Genomic DNA, 27,366 nt, shown 5'->3' on the forward strand with positions numbered 1-27,366 from the left:
TGAAGCGCTCCAATTCAGGCCACAGAGCACATGGGAAAATCCCCAAATATGACACACAGCTCAGAGCTGTCCACATCTCTCCTCCCCCCAGGGACCTTGGCAGACCCTGGCAGACAATTATGGTACAGAGCAGCACAGAAGGGACTGGGTGGCTCAGTCGGTTAAGCATCTGACTCTTGATTTGGGCTCAGGTCATGATCACAGGGTTGTGAGGTTGAAGCCCACGTTGGGCTCCATCCTCGGTGTGAAGCCTGCCTGCTTAAGATTCATTCTGTCTCTCTCTCTCTCTCTCTCTCTCTCCCTCCCTCCCTCTCTCTCTCTTTCCCTCTCTCTCTCTCAAAAAAAAAAAAAAAATGCTGCTCAGTGGGATTCCCCAGGCTTAGGGGGAATTGTCAAGCCTAAATATCTTCTCTAGTTCTGGAATAATTTTGTCTTTACTTTCCCTAGAGTCCTCCCCAGAGGATGTATGACAGGGAGAATGCTGCCTACCCTGTCTATTTTCTGGTGATATTCAGAGTCGGGGAAGAGTTGTAGCTGAAACGGATGGTGCATTTCTGACCACAGCACTCCACAGAAGGTCTTCTTTGTGTGGGACCAGAGTGCTGAGAACCTTCACCAGCACTGACACATTTCAGACCCACATGCCCCCGGCCCAAGCCAAAGTGGGACTGCAAGGGCTCTTCCTGACCATAAGTCATTTTGACATTAATTGAAAAATCACAAAGACTGTGAATACGACTGGGAAGGCAGCGTGCAGTGGTGGCAAAAGCTTTAAAAGCAAGTGTCACGTGTAGGATTGCCTTTTTCCCAAACCTAGCCCACGCCCCGGCCCATACCCCTGTGCACGCTGGGAACAGGCGGCCCGGAGAGATGGTCACGAGTCGTCGGCTTCTGGATCAAAGAGATGGTCTCCAGCTGCTCCCGACCCATGCAGGGGCTGCAGGGAAAGGCCACCAGATGAGAAAAGATGACTCTAAGAGGCAGTTTCCTGGCATTTCTGAGTATGGTTCGTGGGGAAGGTAGCCGCATGCCTGGCCAGCCAGCAGACCCACAGACACACCCCATCACAGGCTGACGTGGCTGTCAGGAGTGTACTAGAAAGAATAGCTTTGGGGTCTTTCTGACTCAGAGGGGACCCTAGAGTCACCTGGGCCCCCTATAAGCCTCCTACTGTCTCTCCTTTGTGTTGGATATGCGGCCCTTCCAAACCCCCGTTTTCTTAACCATATAATAGGAATAGTATTCTTATTTCCCACACTCGTGAAGTAATATCACACGTTTGGCTCCAAAACAAAGTAACGAGTATGAAGGGTCCTGATTTTTTGTTGTTTGCTTTTGTGTTTAATCCAGCGCCCCCACTGTGATGGGCCCTGAGGGCTCCACGCAGTAACTCACCTGCCTGACCCTTGCAGGCTTTGGGTGGGCTACCCCCTAATCATACCAAGCTATGAACAAGAACTTCTCATGCAGGCATCCAACTGGCCTTTGCAGAGCCAGCATTCTAGAGAACAAAGAATATCCTATGCCCTAGGGGAATAATGAATTAAGCGGTGACACTGCCCCACCCCCAGGATCAGCTGTACACACGATAAGCTACCTTGAGGGATGAGCAAAGTAGAGAGAGAGTAAGAGGGAAAAGCAGATGCACAGCCACAGGGGCTCAGAGCCCTGGAAGAAGCCGGCGTGGGCCTCATCTGAAGAAAGGAAGGCCAGGAAGGCCAACCTTCTTCCCCCAAGACTGTCTCCAGCCTCAGTGAGCTCACAGCAGCCCCACTGCTTCAGGCAGCCGGACTAAGGCAGGGATGCGGGCGCAGGCAGCTTCCCACGGAGCCTCTTGCCTTTCCCTTGGATCAGTGATGCCAGGTGCTCTTGGCATGGAGCCTGGCACCGCTCTGTTCAGACAGGCCAGAGCTAGAAAGGGAAGGACAGGAGTGAAGGGGGAGAGGAGGCGGGTGCGGGGGCCAGGGGCAAGCACAGAGCCATTCTTCAGAGATTAGGAATGAGGCCTCGCTCTGGCTTGGCTTCTGTTTGTACTGTGCATTTCAGCAGGTTCAACCCTAGTCGACTGGGCCCCCGCCAGGTGTCAGGCCCTGGGCTGGCAAGACACTGAGGGCAAAGGTGGATCGGAGGTGGGCTCCGCCTTCCGGGAGTCCCCAGCCCACGGCAGAATATAGAACAGGTGCCTTTCGCACCACGTGGAGCCCACCAAAGTGCCCAAGGAGAGGCACTGCGCAGCGCTCCTGGGTTTACAGGAAGGACACTCCCAGGAGTCCTGGAGGGGCCAACAGAGGCTCTGAGGACAAGGTCACTGGGGAGAACCTTTGGAGAAAGGGAAGGACTTTCATGCCCCAGGTTTCTACGGCCTGCCTGATCCCGCCACACGTGCCACTGTTGTTCACAAAGGATAAGGGGCTGGCACTTCCTGCCAGTCCCACAAGGACAAAACGCTGCATGATTCCATCCCTAGGAGGCAGCTAGAGTGGTCACAGGCATAGGGACGGAAAGTAGAATGGTGGCTCTCGGGAAGTCAGGGGTGGGGGGTGGGGGGGATTGTGGGTTTGTGGCTAGAGCTTCAAGTCTGCAGGATGAAAACGGTGCTGGAGATCGTTCGCACAACAACGTGAGAGTGCTTAACACTGCTACTGAACCATAGCCTTAAAAATGGTTCAGATGGCGAATTTTATGTCATGTGTATTTTACTGCAAACCTTAAAAAAAAAAAAAAAAAAAAAAAGACCATTTCCTGGAAGCCTCCACACGCTGGCCACAGAGCTGAGGAAAAAGCAGAGGTGCTACTGTTCTCTGGAAGTTCACTGTTTAACAAGCAGACAAGTAGATACATGTGGATGTCAGGGTAGAAGGGCATGAAGGGCATGGGCGGTTGCTCTTTTTTTTTTTTTAATTTTTTTTAAATGTTTATTTATTTTTGAAGGGGAGGGAGACAGAGCGTGAGTGGGGGAGGGGCAGAGAGAGGGAGGGAGACACAGAATCTGAAGCAGGCTCCAGGCTCTGAGCTGTCAGCACAGAGCCCGACACGGGGCTTGAACTCATGAGCTGTGCGATCATGACCTGAGCCAAAGTCAACCGACTGAGCCACCCAGGCGCCCCAAGGGCGGCTGCTCTTAAAGGAGCCAGTGACGGGGCGCCTGGGTGGCGCAGTCGGTTAAGCGTCCGACTTCAGCCAGGTCACGATCTCGCACTCCGTGAGTTCGAGCCCCGCGTCGGGCTCTGGGCTGATGGCTCGGAGCCTGGAGCCTGTTTCCGATTCTGTGTCTCCCTCTCTCTGCACCTCCCCCGTTCATGCTCTGTCTGTCTCTCTCTGTCCCAAAAATAAATAAAAAACGTTGGAAAAAAAATTTTAAAAAAAAGGAGCCAGTGACATCAAGGAGCCACCCCTTTGCAGGGACAGCCAGGAAAGTTTTCACAGGAAAGGTGATGTGAAATGGGGAGCCGGCTTCTCAGGGGAGGAGGGTGAGGCAGGGGTGGTGTGTCAGGGTTGATGCCCCCACTGACATCTCCATTCTAAGGCGTGCTGAGCAAACAACTCGGGAATGGCGCCGGGATTGGGGTCCCCCCTCGCCTGTGTGAATGCCGGCATGCAGTGCCACCCTTCCTGTCCCGGCCCCAGCCACCAAGCCGCAAGCTCCGGGCTGCAGGCCAACAGCACAGCCTGCTCCTGCCCACACAGGCCCCTGGGCTTGTCACGTCTGTGAGTGCCACGAGGCGGGGACTGTGTCTGTCCTGCTCATATTGCATCCTCCGCCACTAGCCCGGGGCTGGCACACAGCAGGTGCTCAACCAATTTTTCCAGCAAGACTAACTTGGGCCTTTACTCAAGGAATCCTACCCTCCCTCTCCCTGTGCCCAAACCCACCAGCCGTCACGACCTGGTGTCACATGCCCCATGCAGCCTTCTCCAGCCCCCTCATTTGGAAATAACCACATATGTTTAACCCATTCTATCCCTCTAGGGGGTGTTCCTACCGTGTCCTCTAGAGACGAGGAGAAGGGACCCCCGTTAGGACACTGACCACAGGCCCAGCCCATGTTCAGTGCTTTCCAGCATGGTCTAATTCCCACAGCCATCCAGGGGGTGGGTGTGTTATCACCATGGACAAATGAGGAGGCGGAGGGACTCATTAAATAACTTGCTCAAAATCATACAGCAATAGATGGCTGAGCAGGCAGCAAGATGCTGAGCTGGCTCCAGAGCCCCGTCTGAAGGGGCCCCCGGCTGAGTCATCTTTGCACCAGCCACAGTAGAAATGCTGAACATCTCATTCATGCCACGGAGACCGACAGACCCAGATGGGCGCCCGCCCTCAGCCCACCTCCTCTGACCACAGCAGCGGTGAGCAGTCCCACGGGAGCTCAGGCTCAGCTCGTGCTGACGACGTCCAGTGTGGTCCTCCTTCTGCCCTAGAGCTTGTCGTACGTTTCGGCTGCCCTCTGCCCTCGCTATCCCCCACTTGCCTGAAAGCATGGGGGAATTCGTGCCTCCCACGGACAACGTTCCAGCAGAGGGGGTAGGAGCCAGTCCGGAAGTGTCCGCCTGCCTCTCCTTCAGACAGACAATTCTGGGAGGCCTTCTGTACACTTTTTATTGGGAAACAGCCCTGGTTGCCCACACCAGCTACTCCGATGGCAGTGCCCTCCTTGGTTTGATTTCCCCCTCCTGTCTCACCCTGTTCACTCCTGCTTCCTGGCACCATCTCCACAAACCACTGCAGTCTTTGTCTCCGGCTGTGCTTCTGGGGCCTTCCAGATGGCCAAGGACCCCGTTTCCCTTTTTATGTAAGGGCTGCTAGTAACCTCCAAAGCGAGTTGCCAAGATCTCTGAACATTGGGCATTTGTGAACTAAGATGGAAGTAGTAGCAGGGTTTGCTGAGGACTCTCACCCGGCTTTCTCTGGAGTAGGCTGGCTGCCATGGAGTGCTGTGAGGCCCTACTGTGCGAGCCCGTGGGCAGATCGCCGGAAGCCCCTCATCCTCAGGAAGGATCCTTTGCAATCAACACATTCTCGAGGTGGCCTTGAGTCAATCATAGCTTCTTCTGGCTTTTGAAATGTTGTAAAGCACTATTAGTTTAAATGCCAGAGTAAAAACGGCCACAAATTCTTTGACACTCCTGCATCAAGAGGTGAAGTCTGTTTGTCCTACCCTTGAATTTGTGCTGACCTGTGACTGCTTTGACCAAAAGAGTATTTCAGAAGCAACACTGTGTCGGCTCCAGGCCCAGCCTTTAGGAAGACTGCCAGCCTCCCCTTGACCTGTTGGAGTCCTGAGCCGCCATGGAAAAGCCTGGCTACCTGGCTGGAGGCACCATGTGCGGGGAGGGGGGGGGGGCGGGGGGGGGGGCCTGAGACCAGATAGGGAGTAAGAGGTGCCCAACAGAGCTCACCTTCCCAGCCATCCCTACCAAAGGGCCACACGTGTAAGTGAAGTCATCTTGGAGCCTCCAGATCAGTCCTGCTGAGTACTGTCCTGCTGAGTGCTGTTGTTAAGTGACCCCAGCCAATACTGCATGAAGCAGAAGAATCACCCAGCCGAAGCCTGCCTGACTTTCCATCCCAGAAAACTGGGAAACAGAATAACAAAATGGCTGATGTTTTAAGCCCCTGTGCTTTAGAGGAGTCTGTTACGCAGCACTAGGTACACTAACAGTCATGTTCCATCATTGCTGATTTTGTTTGTGGTGCACGGTGATGCATATCTGCATCAACAGAATTTGGGGCGTGAATCTAAGAATTACAGATATATGTATTTATATGGAAAAGAATTATAGATAGATAGGTAGGTACATACATACATTGCAGTTCGGATGAATTATCCGTACCCTCTTGCAGAAGCAAATGTATAACTCATTCCAGAAAAACACCTCCTCCAGAAAACCTCCATTGGTCATGTGCTGCCTGTGAATCCAAGCTATTTATATAACTTGCCATGTAAGTGTAATCCAACTTCGAGGCTATTTCTACATTTACGGATCCATGTGTTATAATGGAAATTTGTGTTTAGAAGCTCATTATTTTCAGTTACAAATCAAATGACAAGCAATCCATCAGTAGAGAGACAGCGTAGTATAAAGGTTAGGAGTGTGGACTCCAGGGCCAGATGGGCTCAAAGCCCAAACTCTCCATTTTGTCCCCTGTACACCTGGAAGAACCACAGAAACCTCTTCGCAGGGTGGTGGGGGTAAAATCAGTTGATGTGTGCAAGTGCTTAGAACAGTACTTGGCTCATGATAAGGCCAAACAGGCTAATGACAACTTGTTTACTTTGTCCTCTTCCATCACCTAGTTCTTTCTCCACCAGAACAACATAGAGCAGCCCAGGGGGATGGTGTGTCCGCCCTGTAGACATCAGCATAGACTTTGCCCAGAGCCAGCCTTCAGGAAATCTCCATGGAACCGGCTGATAGTTGAGTGAGCATATACTCCCCTTAGATATCCGACCGACATCTTTTAAGTAACTTCTTCAGGTACAGAGTGCCCCGGAGGGCCAAGTACCAGGTGGCATGGGCTTAGAGAACAGATGTGTTAAACCCACCTGCCTTGGATCCCCCCGGCCGCAGTCTCCTTGCTGGTTTCCAAGGTGAAGTTATCCAGAGACAAGCGCCGCAGGCCCCCTGCAGTGGCTTCCGGCCCGGGTGCAGGTGTGAACAGCGCGTTTTCCGAGTCCGACAGCCGCTGAATCCAAGTGAGAGGCTGAGACTGGGCCAGGTGTGCAAGACTCGTATTGGCCATTTGCACACACTTATCATGGTCTGAAACTTGGAAGAAAAAGATAAACAAGATAAATACACGCAAGCTTGACCCTCGATCTATCACTCTCAGGGCAACAACACATCACAGACCCCGGTTTCTATTGTTGCTTTTCTTTCTCCACAATTTATCCTCAGGCTGACTCACGGGGTCCTTGCAGTTAGCCAAGCCTTCCTAATTAGCACTCACTAGTGAAAGCGACCTCGGAAACACAGCAAGGGTAAAAGCATTCTCTCCCTCCCCCTGCAGCTGACAAGCCCCCAGCCAAGGGTCTGATGAGTGTTAACACTCAGGGCGATGTCACAAATGTCAGCAGAGCCTTGTGTAACCTCTGCTGTCACCATCCACTCTGCTCAGTACCTTTACAAAACTGTCCTCCCAAATGTAACAAGTGGGTCTTCAGATTACCTGGGCTCCAAGACCAGGCTCTGGCCCCTGGATTACAGTCTTTAATCTCTACGCAGTTTAGTTTCCCTGGTAATATTTCAGATCCAATATTCTGCAATATGAATACGTATCAGATGTATTGAGCCTCCCAGCCTCAAACTTCCCTTTCTCCTTCACATGGAAGGATGTAATAAATGCCTCTGATGAATCCCCTGACTCGAGACCATGCATGTAAGTGACTCTTACCACTTCACTATTCATGTCATTCATAAGAAATTGAGATTTGATTGATAGAGTTCTTAACTTAACTAGGCTTTATAAAGCCAAGTTTGTATTTTGAAAAAGGAAAATGATGACTATATTCGGGCCATCTGCTCCCTGCTAAAACGGGGAAGGAAAAAATGCTTGGGCACATGGCGCCTGTGTGGCTGCAGTCTTGTCTGTCTGCATATACGCGTATCTAAAGCACGGTGAAGTGCTTCCACTTTGAGGGTGTCCGTGAGCATCGATTTTTCTCAGGCAGAACCCCCTTTGCTACACTCGTGTCTGGTTCCTTGCCAGGGCTGTGCCCCCTGAACAAGGTAGCCTTTTACAAATATTTCTTGAGAACTTTCTGTGTCCGAGACGTTTGGTACTATTACTCACCCACAGTGGGCAAGAAAGAACAAAGGACTATAGTCAAGTTAAATATGACCTGCAGCTTTTGCACAAGTCGTATAGTATCTTCCTCCAGAGCCTGGGCCCATTCAGACACGAGGCAACAACAACAGTAACATCAACACCAACAACTCACATATGCTGAATGCTTATTATGTGACAGGGACAGTGGTGAACATGTTCGCTATATGGCCTTATTTAAACTCCACAATAACCCTGTTGGGGTAGATATTATTAAACCCATTTTATAGAGGAGGAAATTGAGGCTAAGAGAGAGCTAATGATTTGCTCAGGGTCTCAGGGCTTGTAAGTGGTAGGGCAGGACCTACACTCAAGTCAGCTGACTCCACAGTCTGTACTAGAAATGGAGGTGCCCAGGACACAGAGACAAAGGCAGCAGCATGGGGATGTATCCGAGACATGCTCAGCCTTCTGATCACCAGGGCCCAAAGGGACAGTGATCTCAGACTTAATTATGCACGTGAGATAACTTCATGTGTTCAGCAGCCTGCAAGACAACATGCAGTGTAGCCGGAGAGCAAAGAGAAGGACTCAGGGCAAGACATAAGTGAAGGTTCAGGCCAGGCTGGGAAGAGTCTGACATGCCATCCTAAGTCTGGGCTTTTCCCTGCAGACAGTAGAAAGCCCCTGCAAATTTTCAGCATGAAAGAACACAATCATATTGGTGCTTTTAAAAGGTCACTTCGAAGGCCAAGAGCAAGGCAAATTAGAGGGACATGACGGCCAGCAGTGAGCCCAGTTGAGAGCACTTGGGGACAGGTGGGATGTGATGAGAGGATGCGGGTTCAGACCCCCTCCCCCACCCAGTTTCTTGCATAGCGAGTGGGTGGTCTCAATTGAACAAGACAAAGATCATGGTGGAGAGAGTTGTATGGGAGGATGAGATCAATTATGGACACGCTGAGTTTGAAGGCCATATGGGGCCGTTAGATAGATAGATGGACGTGGCCGGTTCCTAGCTGGATGCGATCACTGAAAATGGCGTCTGCAGACAGAGTTTCTAATGTGAAGAAATATTTTTGTTTTAATTTTTTTTTAACGTTTATTTATTTTTGAGACAGAGAGAGACAGAGCATGAACAGGGGAGGGGCAGAGAGAGAGGGAGACACAGAATCTGAAACAGGCCCCAGGCTCTGAGCTGTCAGCACAGAGCCCGACGCGGGGCTCGAACTCACGGACCATGAGATCATGACCTGAGCCAAAGTCAGACGCTTAGCCGACCAAGCCACCCAGGCGCCCCTGTGAAGAAATATTTTTAAAGGCAAAGAAAAATTGTCTAATTTTTCCAAAGAAGACATACAAATGGCCAACAGGCAAATGAAAAGGTGTTCAACATCACTCATCAACAGAGAAATGCAAATCAAAACCACAATAAGATGTCACATGTGTCTGAATGGCTACTACCGAGAAGACAAGAGACAGCAAGTGTTGGTGAGGATGTGGAACAAAGGGAACCCTGGTGCCCTGTCGGTGGGAATGTAAACTGGTGCGGCCACTATGGAAAACAGTGCGGAGGCTTCTCAAAAAATTAAAAATAGAACTACCGTATGATCCAGCAATCCCCACTTCTGGGCATGTACCTGAAGGAAATCAAAACACTACATTGAAGAGATACGTGTACCCGTGTTCACTGAAGCGTTATATACAATAGCCAAGACATGGACACAACCCAAGTGTCCATCAACAAAAGAACGGAAGAAGCAATGTGTGTATATGTATTTTTATATATGATATATTTTATATACGATATAATATATGTTACATAATGCGTGTATATATACCTCATATATGATATTTATACATCATATATATGATATTTTTTAGCCACCAAAAAGACGGAAATCCTGCCATTTGAGACAACATGGATGGACTCTAAGGGTATTATTCTAAGTGGAATAAGTCAGACAGAGAAAAACGCATATTGTATACTCTCATTTATATGCAGAATCTAAAAAGCTGAACCAACAGAAGCAGAGAGGAGAATGGTAGTTGCCAGGACCTGGGGGCGGGGGGTGGTAAGGGAGATTAAGGGAGATGGGGAAATGTTGGACAGAGAGTACACACTCCCAGCTATAAGATGAATAAGTTCTGGGGATCTAGTACATAGCATGGTGATTATAGTGAACAATACTCTATTATATCTTTGAAAGTTGTTAAGACAGGAGCTCTTTTTTTTTTTTTAATTTTTTTTTAATGTTTATTTTTGAGACAGAGAGAGACAGAGCATGAACGGGGGAGGGGCAGAGAGAGAGGGAGACACAGAACCGGAAGCGGGCTCCAGGCTCCGAGCCGTCAGCCCAGAGCCCGACGCGGGGCTCGAACTCACGGACCATGAGATCATGACCTGAGCTGAAGTCGAACGCTTAACCGACTGAGCCACCCAGGGGGCCCCAAGACAGGAGCTCTTAAACGTTATCACCACACACACACAAAATGTAATTATGGGAAGGGATGGAGGTTTTAAGTACGTTATTGTGGCAATCATTTTGCAATATATAGGTGTTCAAACAATCATATTTTACACTTTAAACTTACATATTTATGTCAATAATAATGCAGTAAAAGAAAAAATACAAGAGAATAGCATCACCTCAACCCAGCCCAAAAAAGAAAAATTGTCTGAAATAATCCTTTTAATGCAAATGTTAGATTCCTGAAAACTCTTAGGATGGTAGTATTTGCAGTTTGAGAGAATGATACATTATGAGCAAAATAAGCCTACAAGCTCTAGTTTCGCAAGGGAGCCTGTGGATCTGTATAAATATTTTACATTCAGTGGTATTAGGCAGTAAAAGCAATATTGATGACGTTTCACGCTGTATCTCAGCAATAGCAGGTAAAATATAATTAATTTACATTCATTATCTCCAGCTCCCTGAAAACATCCTAAAACTGCCACTCTGTGATCTCAGTGAAATATTTATAGTTTATTTTGGTTTGCTGCTAATATACCCCCTTTGTTTTCTATGTTTCGTTCTGCATCAAAACACTCAGTGATTTCGTTTCCTGGTTGATGCCGTGTCCCAGGACCACAGAACCCAGTGTTCACAGTCCCCACATGAACTGGCTAGCACTGAACAAAATCCCCACAAGCAGAAGCTGCTATTACTTCCCACACAGAGCCATGAACGTGAGACATGGACCTAGAAACACCATACATACTAGCCCAAGAGATGCCGGTGTGCTCACCTGAGGACACCAAGGCTCAGAGAAGGCAAGTGAGCTGCCCAAAGTCACACAGCTAGTAAATGTCACCGCCCTGAGTCTACTGGGCTGCAGGGGTCACATTCCAAGCCAGGGATTCTCAAACTTTTATGTGTATCCAAATCACCTGGGTTCTTTGTCAAGTGCAGACTTATTCAGTAGATCCATATGGTGCCTGAGATTCTGGATCGCTAGCAAGCTCCCTAATAATGTGCATGAAGAGACCACTGGATGAATATGAAGGCTGAAACGACTATATTATATTGTTCCCTTTCCTAAGTAAAGAATAAATAATGCTTAGAGATCAATAGCAAATGTGATAAATCCAACACGCAAAGCCAAACTTCTCTAGTCCGAAAGTCCCTGTTCTGGCAGGTTATGAAAGGCTGTACTGCAGAGTGAAATGCACAAGCACTAGGCTAGGAGAGCCACAGGTTCAAACCTCAGCCCTGGCACCCAGCTGGCATGTCACTTAACTTCTCCATGCTTCAATTTGCTTCCCCCAGTAATGCTGGTGCCTGCCTCATTCAGCTGCCAGACAATTGGGGTTTAAGGAAACAGTGTATTACGAGCATAAATGAGATAATTCATGGAAGGGCTTAGCATACTGCCTGGGAAAGTACTAATAACAGTAACAAATGGTTCCCTACCACTTCCTAAATATTCAGTAAATATGAACTAGCCTTTTGTGATGTGTGGCCTCATTTTCACTAATAGTCTCTTTCCTAATTAAAGCAATAATACATGTGCATTGTTAAAGTTTGGTGACTATTGAAAAACACACAAAAGGGGAAATAATCATGCCTGTGTGCCTGACTCACAAAGGGAATAACAAGCCCACAAAGGTACTTTGGTGCAGTTCATTTCCATATTCTTCCTTTCTCATTTTATAACACATTAACACCGACCAAATTACTATCCTGGTGTTTATGCCCGTGCTACCCAATACAGTGGGCACATGTGGCCATTTAGGTTTAAATGTAAGTTAGTTAAAATTACATAAAATAGAAAATTTAGTTCCTCAGTTCTATTTGCCACCTTTCAAGTGCTCAGGAGGTACAAATTGGTAGTGCCCCCCCATAAAGAACGGTGTAGATAGCCCATCATTGCAGAGAGCTCTATCCACGCCAAGATACGGCTTCGTGTTTTGCTCTCCCTCATTGAGCACCATATTATGTACATTCTCACGTGTCATCAGTCTCCAAAACTGACTCTAATGTCTAACTTATAGACATGTGTTGTGATTTATTTCGCTAGTCGTCCGTGTTTGGGGACTTAGCTTGCTTCCAAATGGTCACTATCACAAATAACGTTCTAGTGAACACCCATGAGCCCATAAACAACTGTGTGTTTCCATATTTATCACCTTTGGATAAATATTTGTCAACAAGCAAAACCGCAGGGCTAGTGGACATGCACTTTTTTTTTTAAAGGCTTTTGATATATGTTCCCAATTGCACTTCAGAAAGATGGTATCCATTTACCCCACCCACCACCTTTTACTTATTTCAGCATTTACCAAAGAAAAACAAAACGTATTTCATTTTAAGATGGTATTTCTTGAGTTGTTAGAGACGTCTAGAACTTTGTGGAGGTTTCTGGGTCAACTGTATACATTTATACAAATTATTTTATGAAACAACAAACTTTCCGACCTGGAGGTTGAGAATATAGTGTCTACTCACCAGCTGCAACTGGCAGGAAGCTCATCTGGGCATTAAATCCATGCTGGGCAGAGCAGAGTCCCAGTAAATATTTACAGGTCTTGGCTGAATCAGTGACAAATGTGTGCTTTTTCCCAGTGATGCCACTTGTGATGGTGAACTTCTTTCGCTGAAGGAAGCAAACACGGACTTGAATGTATTGGTCATTTTGACCATCCTTGAAGCACAAGTGTCCAGAGAGTTATCAAATGCTGGAGCCCTCCGTTCAATATCAACATACTAGGCATCCGGAAGTGTGCGACAGGTACTGTCTGTCTGACCATGGCCCGATATGTTTTCTTAGATTAAAGAAAATTCCTTTTTTTTTTTTCTTCATTCACAAAGCAAATGTTTGTTTATCAGGTCATGGCTATCTGCCAGGAAGTACGCTAAAATAAAATACGAAATGAGCCAGGCACACACGTGGCCCTCGGCAAGGAGTGAACATAATCCCCCGTGTGCATTTTGAAAGGCCATTAAATTACCTACAGTTTTCATTGCACAAACTCCCAGAAGGTGCAGACAAAATTTCAGCTGGCAGGGTTAGAGAAAAGATAAGATCGCTGTATGTATCCTCGTATTACTTACTGTACGGACAAGGCTCTGTTCTAAGCGCTTTCTGGGTATTGATTCACTTCATCCTCAAGGCTACAGAATGAGGGAGGTCATACCATTATCCTCATTCTACAGATGAGGAAACACACCGAGAGTCCTCAGAATGCAGCAGGAATTGAAGCCACATCACCAAGCAATCCTTCTCCTCATTTATACCTTCAGGGCCCATATACAAGGTGATAATATTGTTCAGCTCAGTGGGAGAAACTGGAGAGGATTATCTACATGGGATTATCTATATGGAGCTTTGTGGAAAAGATCCATAACTATTTTCAATGCACGATGTTATTAAAAACAATCAAATACAAAGTAAATAGAGATGATATTAAGTATGGATTTAAATATAACTTCTAAATAAAATCTCTAGTCTATGGGGCACCTGGGTGGCTCAGTCAGTTAAGCGTCTGACTGAGGTTTCAGCTCAGGTCACAATCTCATGGTTTGTGGGTTCGAGCCCCACATCAGGCTCTGCACTGACAGTGCAGAGCCTGCTTGGGATTCTCTCTCTCCCTCTCTTTCTCTGCTGCCCCACTCCCACTCTATCTCAAAAATAAATAAGTAAACTTTTAAAAATTTAATAAAATCTCTAGATATTCTAGGTATTTCAGTAAGAACTTGGAGCTTGCTCTTAGAAAGATAACTTTATAAGTACAGGGCTTATGCTTGAAAGGGTTCCCTGAAACTCCTGATCCTGGTTAATGCTAATCCCTTTTAATTCATAGTAGTTAGCATTTCCAAGAAGCTCCATCCACACTGTCAAGTATTAACAAAAGGCAGATAATTATTCGTTACTTTTCCTCTGAGAAACTTTTTTGCCCATAACCTAATTTTAAATAATCTGAGCATTTTCTAAATATTCTTTCACTGTATTGACGCATGTAATGTTGAACCTCCTTATACTAATGTGAGTGGACTTGGAATCCAATCGAACTATACCGTATCTAGCATTTTTTTAATAATGTATTTTCTCAAACACTCAGACGCTTCCCTAACATCCTTGATAATTTTTTCTTAATATTACAATTATGATGCCTGAACTCCAGCAGTCGAATATTTGCTTTTCCAAACTTGAATATTTGCTTGGAATCCATCCCTTTGGTCAGTACATGTTGATATGCTCTCATATAGTCTTGACAATGTTACATTAAGTGCACCCAAGTATTAAAAAAAATTTAGATAAGTATTGTCATTTTGTAAAAATCTAATACCTACTCCTTGACAAATCTGAAAAGAGAGAATCATCCACATCCACACACACACGTTTCTTTCAACTCATAAACTCTTGGAAGACTCTCCTTTTAGACACTAATGCTTTAAGGTATTACACACCACAAAGAGTGGAATTTCCTGTCAGAAAGCTGCAAACAATCTTGACTTTAGTAGTCTGGATTTTTTTTTTTCCATGTTGATAACGTCATTTAATGAGACACGCACATCCGCGAACAAACTTTCACACAGGCGAGCTGCTCTGTGAACAATGTGATGTAAAACTTGAATCTCAGAGTTTTCCGTACAAACAAGAAAAACGTATTTACACCCCTGTCGTTGCGGCACAAACACACTCAGTGCTTCCATAACGTCACGTTCGTTTCAAAGCATGGTTTTACCATTTTGCCATTGGAGCTAATGAAGTTGAGGGTCCTGGAGGGGCTCTGGCCAAGTCTTCACGTGTTCTTGCAAAGCGTGGAAAGCGAGCTTTGAAATGTTCAGAGCCAGAGGCCAGTCTGACAGAAATCTTCAGTTGTAAGAAATGAAAAACTGTAGTTTAATTCTTAAAAACACCCCTATCAACTGGCATTTCCATCCGATCAGGGATATGCTTTATAACTTATATACTGCACTCTCAATACATCACACAATATTTTTCCTTTATGGATAGGAATCACATGAAATAGAATTTACTAGATTCCCTTCACTTGTTGCACAGAAGCCCACAGTGGCACTGCAAAGAGCAAGTGCATCTCTGTGCAAAGCTGCATGTTTTATGCATCTTACCAATAATAAAAATAACTTTCAGCCAGCCATGCTAGAAGAACGTCTGAATTATATTTCTATTGCCTCTAGAGAAAATACTACAGAAGTGCCATGACATGAAAACATAATCAGAGCACATGCCACCAACATTTGAAAGGAGAAAGAAATTATAGCTCATCAGAGAGTTCATTAATAAAAGTAGTACTTTTTGGCTTCATAGTTTTGCAGTATTTGTTCACTTGTTTAAATTCACAAGCTTTGGTGATTTCTTTTCTCACTCCAAATGAATATTCACTTTCATTTCATAGTTTGTACTCAGAACTTCGTTTTCTTTTTTCTTTTTTTTTAATGTTTATTTTCCTTTTTTGAGAGAGAGAGAGAGCATAAGCATGAGTGGGGGAGGGTCAGAGAGCGAGAGGGGGAGAGAGAATCCCAAGTCCCCAACACGGGGCTCAAACCCACAAACTGTGAGAGATGACCTGAGCTGAAACCAAGAATCAGACCCTTAACCAACTGAGTCACCTAGGAGCCCAAAAAGGACACACTACATACAGAGAACAACATTTTCTTTTTTAAGGAGAGAGAGAGAGAGAGAGAGAGAGAGAGAGAGAGAGAAAGACTCCCAAGTAGGCTCCACCCTCAGCACGGAGTCAACTCAGGGTTCCATCTCACAACCTGAGACCATGACCTGAGCCAAAATCAAGAGTTGGAGGCTCAACTGACTGAGCCACTGTATTCTTTTTCTTAAAGAGAGCCCTACAAAGCCTGTATCCTCTCCTGCCCTCGTGCATTTCTCTTCAAGCATTTTAACTACTGCTAATCACCGAGAACAGTTGCTAACTCGGGGAGGTTCATCATTCTACAACCAACACTTTCTCAACTGAATAATCTGAATTGATGTTGTCTCTGTCACAGACAGGCTGCCAACACACCTATAAATCACAGTCTTTGAAAATGACGTCTTTTTCTATCTCGATTGCTACTTCCCTGCAGGCTGGAAAGATGAATGGTCTGCAATTATTTGAAGTATCTTGGCTTCTGCTATTAGGCAAATCTCAAACCAGCTGCTGGAGCTCACTCTTGTATTGTTCATAGAGTTCCCCGTTTTCTGTGCAAGATGCCTAATTTGTGGCAAGCAATTGGTGACATTATTTCATGGGATGACTTTTCCACAAAAAAGACATTCATGCTGAGGAAGAGGATGATCATCAGGGCATGGAAATCCTAATTAGTGGCAAGGTTGTTTTGTTTTGTTTTGCTTTGCTTTGCTTTGCTTTGCTTTGTTTTATTATTTTAAGCTACTAAGTTTGTCTTGTAAGCCTGATGACTTTCCAGCTTTAATCAAGAAATTGTCCCTGGCCACGGGAAAATGAGTATCTATAAACATTAAAACAACTTAAATATAAAGCATTTACTTAAAGGGATTGTTCAACTTTATAATGTCAAATTTCTACTTTTCAAATTTATATTTTAGGTTATCTGCCTTTTTACAGATGTTTTAAAACAAATTTCTTTGAAAATTTTGAATTAACCATGACCTAAAGAAAATAAGAAGCAATGCAATAGTATAGAATTAATTTAATCATTAAAATTCCTCAAATAATCTTTCAATTGAATTAAAGTAAGTTGAGTCATTAAAATTATTTTAAAAATTACAAATATAAATGTTGTTTACTTTTAGATATGGTCAAAAATATTTGGGAAAAAGTCAATTTCCTGATAGTGTATTATAAGCCACTTTAATGAACTCAATTAAATTCTGTTCAGGTATTACTTTTAGATATAAGCTTTTTTTCTAAAGACAAACAATTTTTTTCAGACAGAGAAAGAGTGCATGCACACGCAAGTGGGGAGGGGCAGAAGGGGAGAGGGAGAGAGAGAGGGGATCTTAAGCAGGATCCACACTCAGCACAGAGTCCTATGCGGGGCTCCATCCCACGACCCTGGGATCACAACCTGAGCTGAAATCAAGAGTCATATAGATGCTCAACCAACAGAGCCACCCAGGTGTCCCAAGACAAACAATAATTTATCATTAAATACTATCAAGAGTGGTATTTGAACAATATGTGACTTCAATGGCCAAGATGGAAGAAACAATTAGGTTCCACTTAGGAAAAGCTAACATCAGATTGCTGATTATTAAAACAGCAATCTAATCAGTAGGAAAATTCTTAAAACCCTAAAAGAAAATTAAATGGAAAGAAAAAGCTAATTTTTTGCATGGGCCAAAAGACAAAGAACTTCACATTTGATAATGAAATCATCGCTGAAGTAATGGCATACTGGCTTCAGCGACCCACAGGACAGGCAGGTAGATTAGGGACCAGAACACTCTCATGTGGGGACACACATAATGCTTTGGGTGGCAGATTTATTGTAACTAAATTCAGGAAGTATATAAATACTCATGCAAATGGCATTGAAATACAGTTTCAAACATTATACATTTAACAGGGATTTTTTGTTTCTAAAAAAAAAGCTCTTCAATTTTCAATGGGTATCAAAGGTTTGCAGTCCCCAGTGTCCTGTAGCACACCTGTAGTTCACAGGAGACAGGCCAGATGCCTCAGCATGCTGCGTGCACGGGAAAATTTGAAACACAAGGGAAATGTTTCAAAACCTTGCAGATTTCACCCTGCCTACAGCAGACTCTCCCCTCCTATCTTCCACCACCAACCTTGCTTTCAACATCAGTGGATTCCCCAAATTAAGAGATCTCTACACAGAGGAAAGGCGTAGTAGCTCTTTTGGCTGATGGCTGATGGCTGATGGCTGGTGGGGGTATAGAGGGACTGGGCAAGACATGGTGGGGAGAAATAGCCTCCTGAGAACTCTCCAGGCCCCCGGTAGGCTTCTTCCAAATATGCCACAGTACCTCGGAGTACTGGTTAGTACTGGTTAGACAGGCTGTGAGCTTATCTGGTCAGAAGATGATCACAGGACCCCACTGCTCCTTTAAAGGGGCAACAGATCAAAGGAAATTGAAACCTTTATCAACTGAGTGATACTCACACAAGTAGAAATCTTGCCAATTTCTCTCCACTGAAAGCGTAAAGTTGCAATTCTGCTGTTGTTTTTCACTTCGTACACTATGATGCCCTTGGCACAGATCCCCAAGGCCATCTCCCTTTCTCGTGTCATCTTCTCTGGGAGGACTCGGTGAACCAGCACACCATATTCTGGGAGTTTCTGAGTGACCTACAGCAAGAAAAAGGCCAGTTAAGAAGAGACAAGTCATACTAATCCAAAATAATGGACTCCAAACCAGTTCAAGAAAAACGTTTTAACAGATGCCTTGAAAAAATTTTAAAAAGAGTAGAATTGCAAACTGAGTTTAGGAAACACTGAGTCAAACAGATCTCCTTACTACAAAATTTCTCACCTCTAATATGATAGCATTTCCTGTCTTATTAACCCTAGGAATCCTTTTTTCATGGAGTACCTAAAACAAAACACTTGGAACACGTTATTATGAAAATGATACAACAGAGTAATAATATTCTGAGCAAGTTTTTAGAATGCAGACTCTTCTAGGTCACCTCAAGGTAAAGGATTCCTTTTCATAATTGTGTCCACCAAGGCCTATTGCAATATTATCTCGTACAAACCCTTCATTTTATAGATTTTTACAGAAAAACTGAGTCCCGGGCACAGAAAGCAACCTTCCAGGCGGCTAGCACCACTGTTAAAGCAAGATAAGCCATGAACATCCTGCAGAAAAAATGAACAATCACTGGAATTTCTCACCATGTGGCAGTGCCTTGGCCAGGTCCCTATAGCCCAAGGTCTGTCCTCCGTTTACCAGGTCAGGAGACTGAATTTTGTCAGAGCCCTGACGGTCAATCAGAGATGGGGACTGCATCAGGCCCACCAAACTCTTAAGAGATCGGGGTATAAATCTGATGCAAATGTTTTTATGTCTGATTGGTAATCACCTCTCTATCCTGGGGTCTACCACCTTTGTCTTCTCCTGAAAGATTCCAGTCCTCATCAGAAGGCTGATGCACCGGGACTCACAGCAAGGACTTCTTGCTCCGGGAATTGGAAACCCTCTCAGAAGGGTTTCATTGGTGAGATCCGGTATCCCATCCCCACCCTGCAAAAGAGAGCAGTCTGCCCTGGCCAATTTCTCCCACTGCCACACGGGGTAACAAAAATAGAGAGAAATTACGACTTCTGAGGGCACCTTTCTCAGGATCCTTGCTGTATTTTTTATTTCTGTTAATAATCTCTGCAGATAGGGGCACCTGGGTGGCTCAGTTGGTTGAGCTCCTGACTCTTGATCTGGGCTCAGGTCATGGTCCCAGGGTTGTGGGATCGAGCCCTGTGTCAGGCTCCACACTAAGTGTGCAGCCTGCTTAAGATTCCCTCTCTCTCACTCTCTCTCTCTGCCTCCCCTGCTCACATGCACTATCTCTCTTATAAATAATAAAATAAAATAATAAAAAATAAATAATCTCTTCAGACAGGTTCTGCTGCCTGCAGAGCCTACAGCTCTTCACGTGACCTTGATTAAGTTTCTGGGCCCTGAGCCTGCTTGTTTTAACTTTGGAGACACTGTTCATCACCATCATTGTCATCAGCAGTAGCATCCAAAACACTATCTATTGAACATTGGGGCTGAAATATCCAATGGCCAAGCTAGGCATGCGCTTAAGATACTAGAGTCATCCCAAACCAATGCGATAAAATTCTTTTAAATAATTTGATGTGATATTTCTAAAAAAGTGTAAAGCCTTAAAATGGTCTTCACTAGAATAAAGAGGACTTTGCTAGACTTGCCTACATTTTGAAATTGTTTAGTATTTAATTTTATTTTTTAAAGGACGTGATCCTCAAGTACTTAGAGGGACAAAATTTTTAAGTGGTGAAGCGCCATCCTAAACGTTTCCCCTGGATGACGTCACTTAGTCTTCACGTTAACCTTCACAACGATCACAACAGACAGGTGTAGCTATCTCTTTTCGAATCAGAAACCAGAGATACACTTCGGAGTCACAAATGGAAGTACGAGTCTGATTCCTTCCGCGACTCCACTCTTCACAACTAAAATACAGAGTTTCTGTAAAGTTTGGAAACATGGGTGCATATGCGTAAGATCCTCGGGGGCATTTTCAATCTGTAAAAAATAAATAATGTTCTCTATGTCTCCATGCTCTACTAGGGAATTTTCTGTAGTGCCTCTACTGGTCATTCCATTTTGCAGTTGCCGACTGCCCTCAGAGGGTCACTGTATTTCCGGGTGCCTAGAGGCATCTCACTATTTTCTCCTGCCCCCTATAGCAGCAGCCAGGTTTAGACCGGACCCAGGCTCTCCTGGCTCCCAGCCTATGCAGCACCCTTGCTGTACTGAAAACTGTTGAAACAAACAGGCTGGTCCGTCAAGAAATTCATAACAACTCATGATCCTTTGACCCTGTAATTCCATTCCTAGGGAATCTGTCCTAAGAAAATATACTGCGTCATTAAGAAAAACCCTTCTCAGGTTGGTGTCGACTAGCGAGGTTGGGTTGGGGGACCAGCTGCCAGAGGTAAATATTTCCTAAAGGCAATACTGCTTTAAAAGGGATCATTAGGCAGCCTTTAGAAAGGATATTTACAAAGCATTTGTAATTATCTGGGGAATGCACATGTTACAATGCTAAGTGGGGTAAAACACAGGATACAGCCAGTATGATTTCAACTGCTAAAAAAAAAAAAGAAAGAAAAGAAACAAAATGTCTTAATAGAATATAGAAACCCCTAGTTAGGTGGGAAAAAATGGTTCCATGGCTGAAGAAGTTTGGAAAACATTGAGTAAACCTTGAACAGGTTGTTCTGGGATTAATATGCTAATGTAGTTGTGAATCTTCCAGAGTATGTTATTCAGCGTTACCTAAACTGGATTTCTGCCAAGTCTTCTAGTGTGAGATGATGACCTAGCAGAATTAGTCATCGGTGAACTGGAGGCCAAGAGGCACCATCTGATAATGGAAAAGAGGAGCCACGAGGAACTGTAATTAAATAATCCAGTGACTGTTCGTGAAGTAACTGGGCTCTGTGATGGGCTCTGAGAATTCAGGGCCCTGACATTTACAGCCTAGTAGAGGGGACAAGAAAAGTATAGAAAGGACTAAAACGTAGAGTGTCTTAGTAATATTTGTCAACAATGTTTACAACGTTCATAACCTGAGACCCGGTAACTCCACTCATGAGATTCTATCCCTAAGAAATTAAGCACCAATGCAGCTAAAGACTTATGTAGAAAAAGTGCTAATCTCAGTATTGTTTAAGATAGTCCCCTATTAAAAACAATTTATGTGCCAAACAACAGAGTATTGAGAAAAAATTTAGGGTAGACCGTGTGCTGATTTAAAATAAAGTTTCAAAATATTGGTGAGAGGCAATTATAAAAATACACAAAACTGCATATATAATATAAACCCAATTTTAAATGTGTATGTGTATACACAGTGTGAACGCACAGAACAAAGAATTAATGCAACAAAATATAACTGTGCTGTCTCCACAGAATTCCGAGCAAATTGTTACTTTTATCATTATGGGGGTGGGGGAGATTTTGCTTAACACACACTCACCCAAAAGAGAAGGGTCGCAATGTGCTCTGGGGGTCACAAAGCCCTCTCGTGTGGGTGTCTCACGCCCCAGGGCTGGCACACAGCCTTAGCAAGCCCAACCAGCCACCACGGGGAACTAAAAGCCAGTATTCCTCAACACTGATAAGATGGCATGCGAATGAAGCCAAATCTATTCGCTGTTTTCCAGCAATGACTGAGGCAGTCTTCCTGTATTTCTGCTTATGAGATGGTGGCTTCCTTCACAATCAATTTCCATCAATCAACCAGGAGAGGGAGGGACACAGAGCCAGGCAAACAAAGCTGGAGCCTCGGGAGGGGGGATCAGGTGGGCATTCTCGGTCCTACAGGGGCCTCCTCAGGCCCTAGCCCTTGGCTTCCCCCCTGGTTCTGTGGTTCTGTGGCCACCCTCCATCAGATGTGCACTGATGGCTTTGAGGTGCGCACTTGTCCCTCATCAAAGGAAGGCCGCATCCTCTTACAAGCAGCATGCACGAATGCTGGGTTATAGAAAGCGGTGAGTGCCTTGCCATCAGGGCGTTTCAGATGAAGTGCTTGTGGACTCACATGTGCGAGGTGTTGCAGACAGTCTATTAAATGACACACCAAAAAGAAAAGGCCAGATCTCCCCTGGGCAGGTCTGCTTTCCAATGCCCATCTCTATTAAAGGCAAAAAATAAGATAAAAATAAACCATGGACACGTTTCTATCCATCTTGAGAGACTTTTGCACAGAGAAATGTATAAATTCGGAGCTTCTTTTGAAACAGCTCCTCAGCTGTAAAGGCCAGCCAAGCGTCCTGCCCTTGGGAAGCCAGGGGGTGGGGGCTCCCATGTGCCCCCCTCCCAGCTCCATCTGCCCCGGGCAAAGCGCCCCTCCCTCCTATCCTGACACATTGTTATTGTTTTCATCAGATAGCACACTATGCAAGTCTCTGGGTCCCTGTCTTTCCTCCCCCGGAGATGTAGAACTCCCTGGCGGGCAGGGAGCAGGTTCTCTCTGTCTCCATTCCACGCAGCCCTCGGCCCAGAGCTGGTATGTTGTGGAGTGTACAAAGGCTATCCATCCTAGGCTCTGTGTGTACCACAGATATCAGGTACCGGAATGCCACTGCTTTTGCTTCAGGGCTGAAGAGAGTGTGGACCAGAGCCATACCCATATGCACGGACCACACCATCTGTGCTGTGCGGAGGACAGTTGCCTGGAAGGCCGGAAACCAGAGGTCTTCCCATGGCTTTGCTTTTGGCTCATACCCCAGTTTTGTACTTGAGTGTTCTCCCGTATGTCTCTGTGAGAAAAGTGACTGTGAACTCTGTGATTAAAGAAAGGCCCTACCATCCCCACCCCAGCCCACTAAATGTGGGGGGATCATTTCCAATATGCCACCTGCTCCCAGAACGGTCTCCTTGCCCTGCAGGATGTTAGAGCTTCCTTCCTCCCAGTCTCAAGTCCCTCGCTCATACCTCCTTGTGGGTCTAAGCACATCCAATCCCCCAGAGAAAGCTCCAGAGGGGAGGGCTGGCTGCATTCCCTTAAACACCAACACCCCCTCTCAAGAGTACAGAGCTCTTACCCTCAAGAACTCCAGCTCGGCATCCTCTCCCCAGAGCACAGGACTGAGACGGTGCATCTCCGAGACTTCAACTTGCAACCGGAGAGCAGTCATCCTCTCAATTAGACTCGCTGGGATGTAATCTTCAACTCGAAAATAAGCTTTACTCTCTATCTGCTGGAAAGATGCAGGAAAAAAAAGGGGGGGGGCATAGTCAAGGTGACTTTTATGGAACTCTGAGCACAGCAGAAGCCTCTGCAACCCAAACTCCAGTTAGGGTGCCAGGGCAAGGATGCTCCCTTGAAGTGCCCACCAAGGGTAACATTTTACACTGTATTAGAAGTTGACCCAAACCGTATGACATGAATAGAAGGGAGAGAAGAAAGGAGCCACCTGTTTTTGAGACCTTCTGTATGCCAGGTGGTCCTCAGAACACATTAGCTCTTTCCATCCCACAGCAATCCTACGAGGATATTTCTATTGCCACTGGCAGGATGAACAAAATGAACAAGGAAGGAAGTCATTCAACAGGGCCGAGATCACACCACTTAGTGACAGAAACAAGATTCGGTCATCCAAAGCTCTCACACCCTCCCCGATGCCACACCGCTTCCCAAAAGTCACAGCAAAACCCTAGCCCCAAAACTTTGTTCCTTTTTATGCATTTAGCATTTCCGGTCTGCATATGCTCTTAGTACACTGTCACATTCTCACAAAGGAGGTCTTGCCTATGCCGGCATCTCACCACGAGGGGATCAAGATGTTGTCTCCTGAACAAGAGATCTGAGAGCCCCACCTTACCCCAAGCCTGAACCTCCATCCAGTCTTTAGGGAACCTGAGGCTGCCACCCTACAGTGAGCAGCTAGGAGATCAACATCACTCGCCGTCTGATGCAGGGTTCCCTGATAAAGACTCTGGGGCAGAGAGGTATGCAGAAGTTTTGGAGGGGTAATCTCAGCTCAGGTCATGATCTCACAGTTCGTGAGCTCGAGCCCCACATTGGGTTCTGTGCCGATGGCATGGAGCCTGCTTGGGATTCTGTCTCTTCCTCTCTCTGCCCCTGCCCCGCTTTCTCACGCGTGCACACGCTCTCTCTCTCCCTCTCTCTCTCTCTCCCTCTCTCAAAATAAATAAGCAAACTTAAAAAAAAAGTTTTGGAGGGGTGGTCTTAGGGTCCACTATAAGGAATGAGGAAGACAGAACTTTCAGAGGAAGCTGAAATTGCCCTTGTATTCCTGAATCAGCATGTCCTGGTCTTAGGCAGCCCCTCCCAGCTTAAACTTGGCCAAGTCATTTCCCCATAGCTGAGGATAATTACCCATGAGAAAGGCAGCTGGGAACTGGGAGGATCTTGCCTTCTCAGGGCTGGTGATGGGCAGGTCGGTCCGGTGAGGGGATCTGAAGGGAAGCATCCCCATTTCCTGGTATGGCACAGACCTATCCCCATGTGGCCATGGACTAAGAATCCTCAACTGAGAGCTAGCCCATGCCAGTTTTGAGCTAAGCTCAGACACAAATGGAAAGAAATTGCTCGGCAATCTGCTGCATAAAAAAGCATTCAGAATGCTATTAGCATGGCCAAAATCCAGAATACTGACAACACCAAGTGCTGGTGAGGATTTGGAGCACCAGGAACTCTCATTTGTTGCCGGTAGGAATGCAAAATGGTACAGCCACTTTAGAAGACAATTTGTCTTCCAAACATAGTCTTACCATATGATCCAGCAATCATGTTTCTTGGTATTTACCCAAGGCAGTTGAAAATGTATGTCCACACAGAAGCCTGCACGTGGGTGTTTATAGCAATTTTATTCATAATTGCCAAAACTTGGAAGCAAAAGATGTCCTTCAGTAGGTGAAATGGATAAATAAACTACAGTACATCCAGACAACAGAATATTTTTCAGAGCTAAAAAGAAATGAGCTACCAAGCCATGAAAAGACATGCGGGGGGCAGGGGGCGGGACTTAAATGCATATTAACTGAAAGAAGTCAATCTGAAAAGGCCACATGTTGTATGATTCCAACTATATGACATTCTAGAAAAGGCGAAACCATGGAGACAATAAAAAAAAGATCAGTAGTTGCCAGGGGATGGTTGGCAGGTGGGGGTGGGGGAGAAGGAAGGACAAATATATGGAAGACAGAGCATGCTTAGGGCAGTGAAACTACTGTATGATACTCTAATTGTGAACACATGTCATTATAAATTTGTTCAAACCCATGGAACGCGCAACACCAAGAGCGAACATGAACGTAAACAACAGATTCTGAGGGACGACGACGTGTCGATGTAGGCTCATCAACTGAAACCAATGTACCATGTCGGTGAGGGATGTTGATAATGGGGGAGGCTGTGCATGTGTGGGGGCAAAGGAAAACACGGGACATCTCAGTACCTTCCACTCAATTTTGCCATGAACCTACAAGCACTTAGGACCTTTGACCCAGCTAGGAATATGTCCAAGAGAAGAAGTCAATATGCAACTAAAAATGCCCTAGCAGAAGCATTTATTTCTATGTCATTCATCAGAAAGAAAGATCGGAAGCAACAGGAACAGTAACAGCAGTAGTTACCACTTACGTGGCACTTCCGGGTGATGCCTGACAGGGGCGGGGTTGGAAAAGTGAGCAGAGGTCCAGCCCTGCTAAGGCTCCCACTGTCATCGTCGCAGATGATGACAAGGAAGGCCGCAGGAAGGCGCATCAGCAAGCAGGAAAGCGGAATGCAAATGCAGGCGGCAATGCTTACACCTGTATAACATCCCCACGTGTAATCAAAGGCTGGAAGGGGAGACACCCAGAGGAAGAGCTGTTCTGTCGCATTGATGTGATGAAGGAGATTTATTTTTATACCAACATGTCTTTGTCTCCCTTTCTAAAATGCAAATGTAATCATGTCACTTCCCTGCTTAGAATTCTGCAGCGGCTCCCAGTCTTTCACTACAGTGGTTTCCAAATTAAATTTCTCCCCCCAGCCCTAGAACCATTTATCCAACAAGATATAAGCCCCTTAGGGGGGCACACGAGGTTTTTCCCGGATCTGGCTGGTGGTGCCGCCCAGCCTCACAGCCGCCTTAGCTAGGGCTGCAGGGAAATGCCTGCAGCCCTCTCCTCCTGCCACACCGTCGCCCCCCTCCCCCCCATGACACAGACACATGCGCAGGCCCTCCTCTCTGCATCTCCCCAAGCACCCTCTGATGCGCCCACCGCAGTGCCTGGCTCACAGTGAAGCGAGGCCCTGGAAGTGAGTCCTGGCTGTGCTCTCACCAGCTTACCTAAGCTCACAAAGGCGCAATTTTCCTCAACCGCCGATGGAAATAACACGGACTTTGCAGGGTTGACACAGGGCTTAGATGATACCAAGAGTAGAGCAGGCCCTCCATAAATTAGGACTGAGGGTGTGGGTGCCCAGATGAGTGGGTTTGTGTAATCTGTTGCCTTTACACATACAAGAGAAAAGGAAAGTGTCTGCCTTTGGGAGCCCATGTGGGGACAGCAGAGAGCGTCTTGGAACTGCTCTGGTCCACAGCAGTGAGAGAGGTCGAGGCTCCGTGAATCTGGGGAAGGTGCTGGAGGTGGAGGATGGCTGATAAATGCGTATACCACGCAGGCGGTGGTATATGCTCTGGAGAAAAATGCGGCAGAGTGAGGAATAAAGAGGGCCTTGGAAGACTCTGGACATGGCTGTCCCTTCTGAAGATCTACTGGGAAGAAAGCAAAACGAGAATGCTACGGGCTAAAAAGTGTTTTTCGAACTGCAGCTTGTAACACATTAGCGAGCTAATGGTTAATGGTTCATAACCAGCATGAACTACAATAGAATAGGAAACACCAATGTGTAACAGGTACAGAAAGGGTACATCTTACTTCCTAAACTTTTGTTTCGGTTCTGTTCTATGTACATACCC

The 27,366-nt window shown here is 45.8% G+C and overlaps 1 protein-coding gene across 7 annotated transcripts in view; it reads right to left on the minus strand.

The window, feature by feature from the left end:
• FRMPD2 (FERM and PDZ domain containing 2) overlaps positions 1 to 27,366 on the minus strand; it is a 107,314-nt gene that overhangs the window by 38,015 nt on the left and 41,933 nt on the right. For 5 of the 7 annotated variants that reach the window (XM_058696947.1, XM_058696949.1, XM_058696950.1 and 2 more), the window contains 5 exons: positions 23,476 to 23,631; positions 18,340 to 18,525; positions 12,718 to 12,865; positions 6,549 to 6,771; positions 837 to 937 (listed from right to left, as the gene is read on the minus strand). In XM_058696947.1, the coding sequence (XP_058552930.1) occupies positions 837 to 937; positions 6,549 to 6,771; positions 12,718 to 12,865; positions 18,340 to 18,525; positions 23,476 to 23,631 (814 nt within the window). The remainder of the gene's footprint in view (positions 1 to 836; positions 938 to 6,548; positions 6,772 to 12,717; positions 12,866 to 18,339; positions 18,526 to 23,475; positions 23,632 to 27,366) is intronic. The other 2 variants (XM_058696948.1, XM_058696953.1) reach the window with 1 other exon arrangement.

Source organism: Neofelis nebulosa, chromosome 13 (genome assembly GCF_028018385.1).
Source record: "Neofelis nebulosa isolate mNeoNeb1 chromosome 13, mNeoNeb1.pri, whole genome shotgun sequence".
NCBI classification, from domain to species: Eukaryota; Metazoa; Chordata; class Mammalia; order Carnivora; family Felidae; genus Neofelis; species Neofelis nebulosa.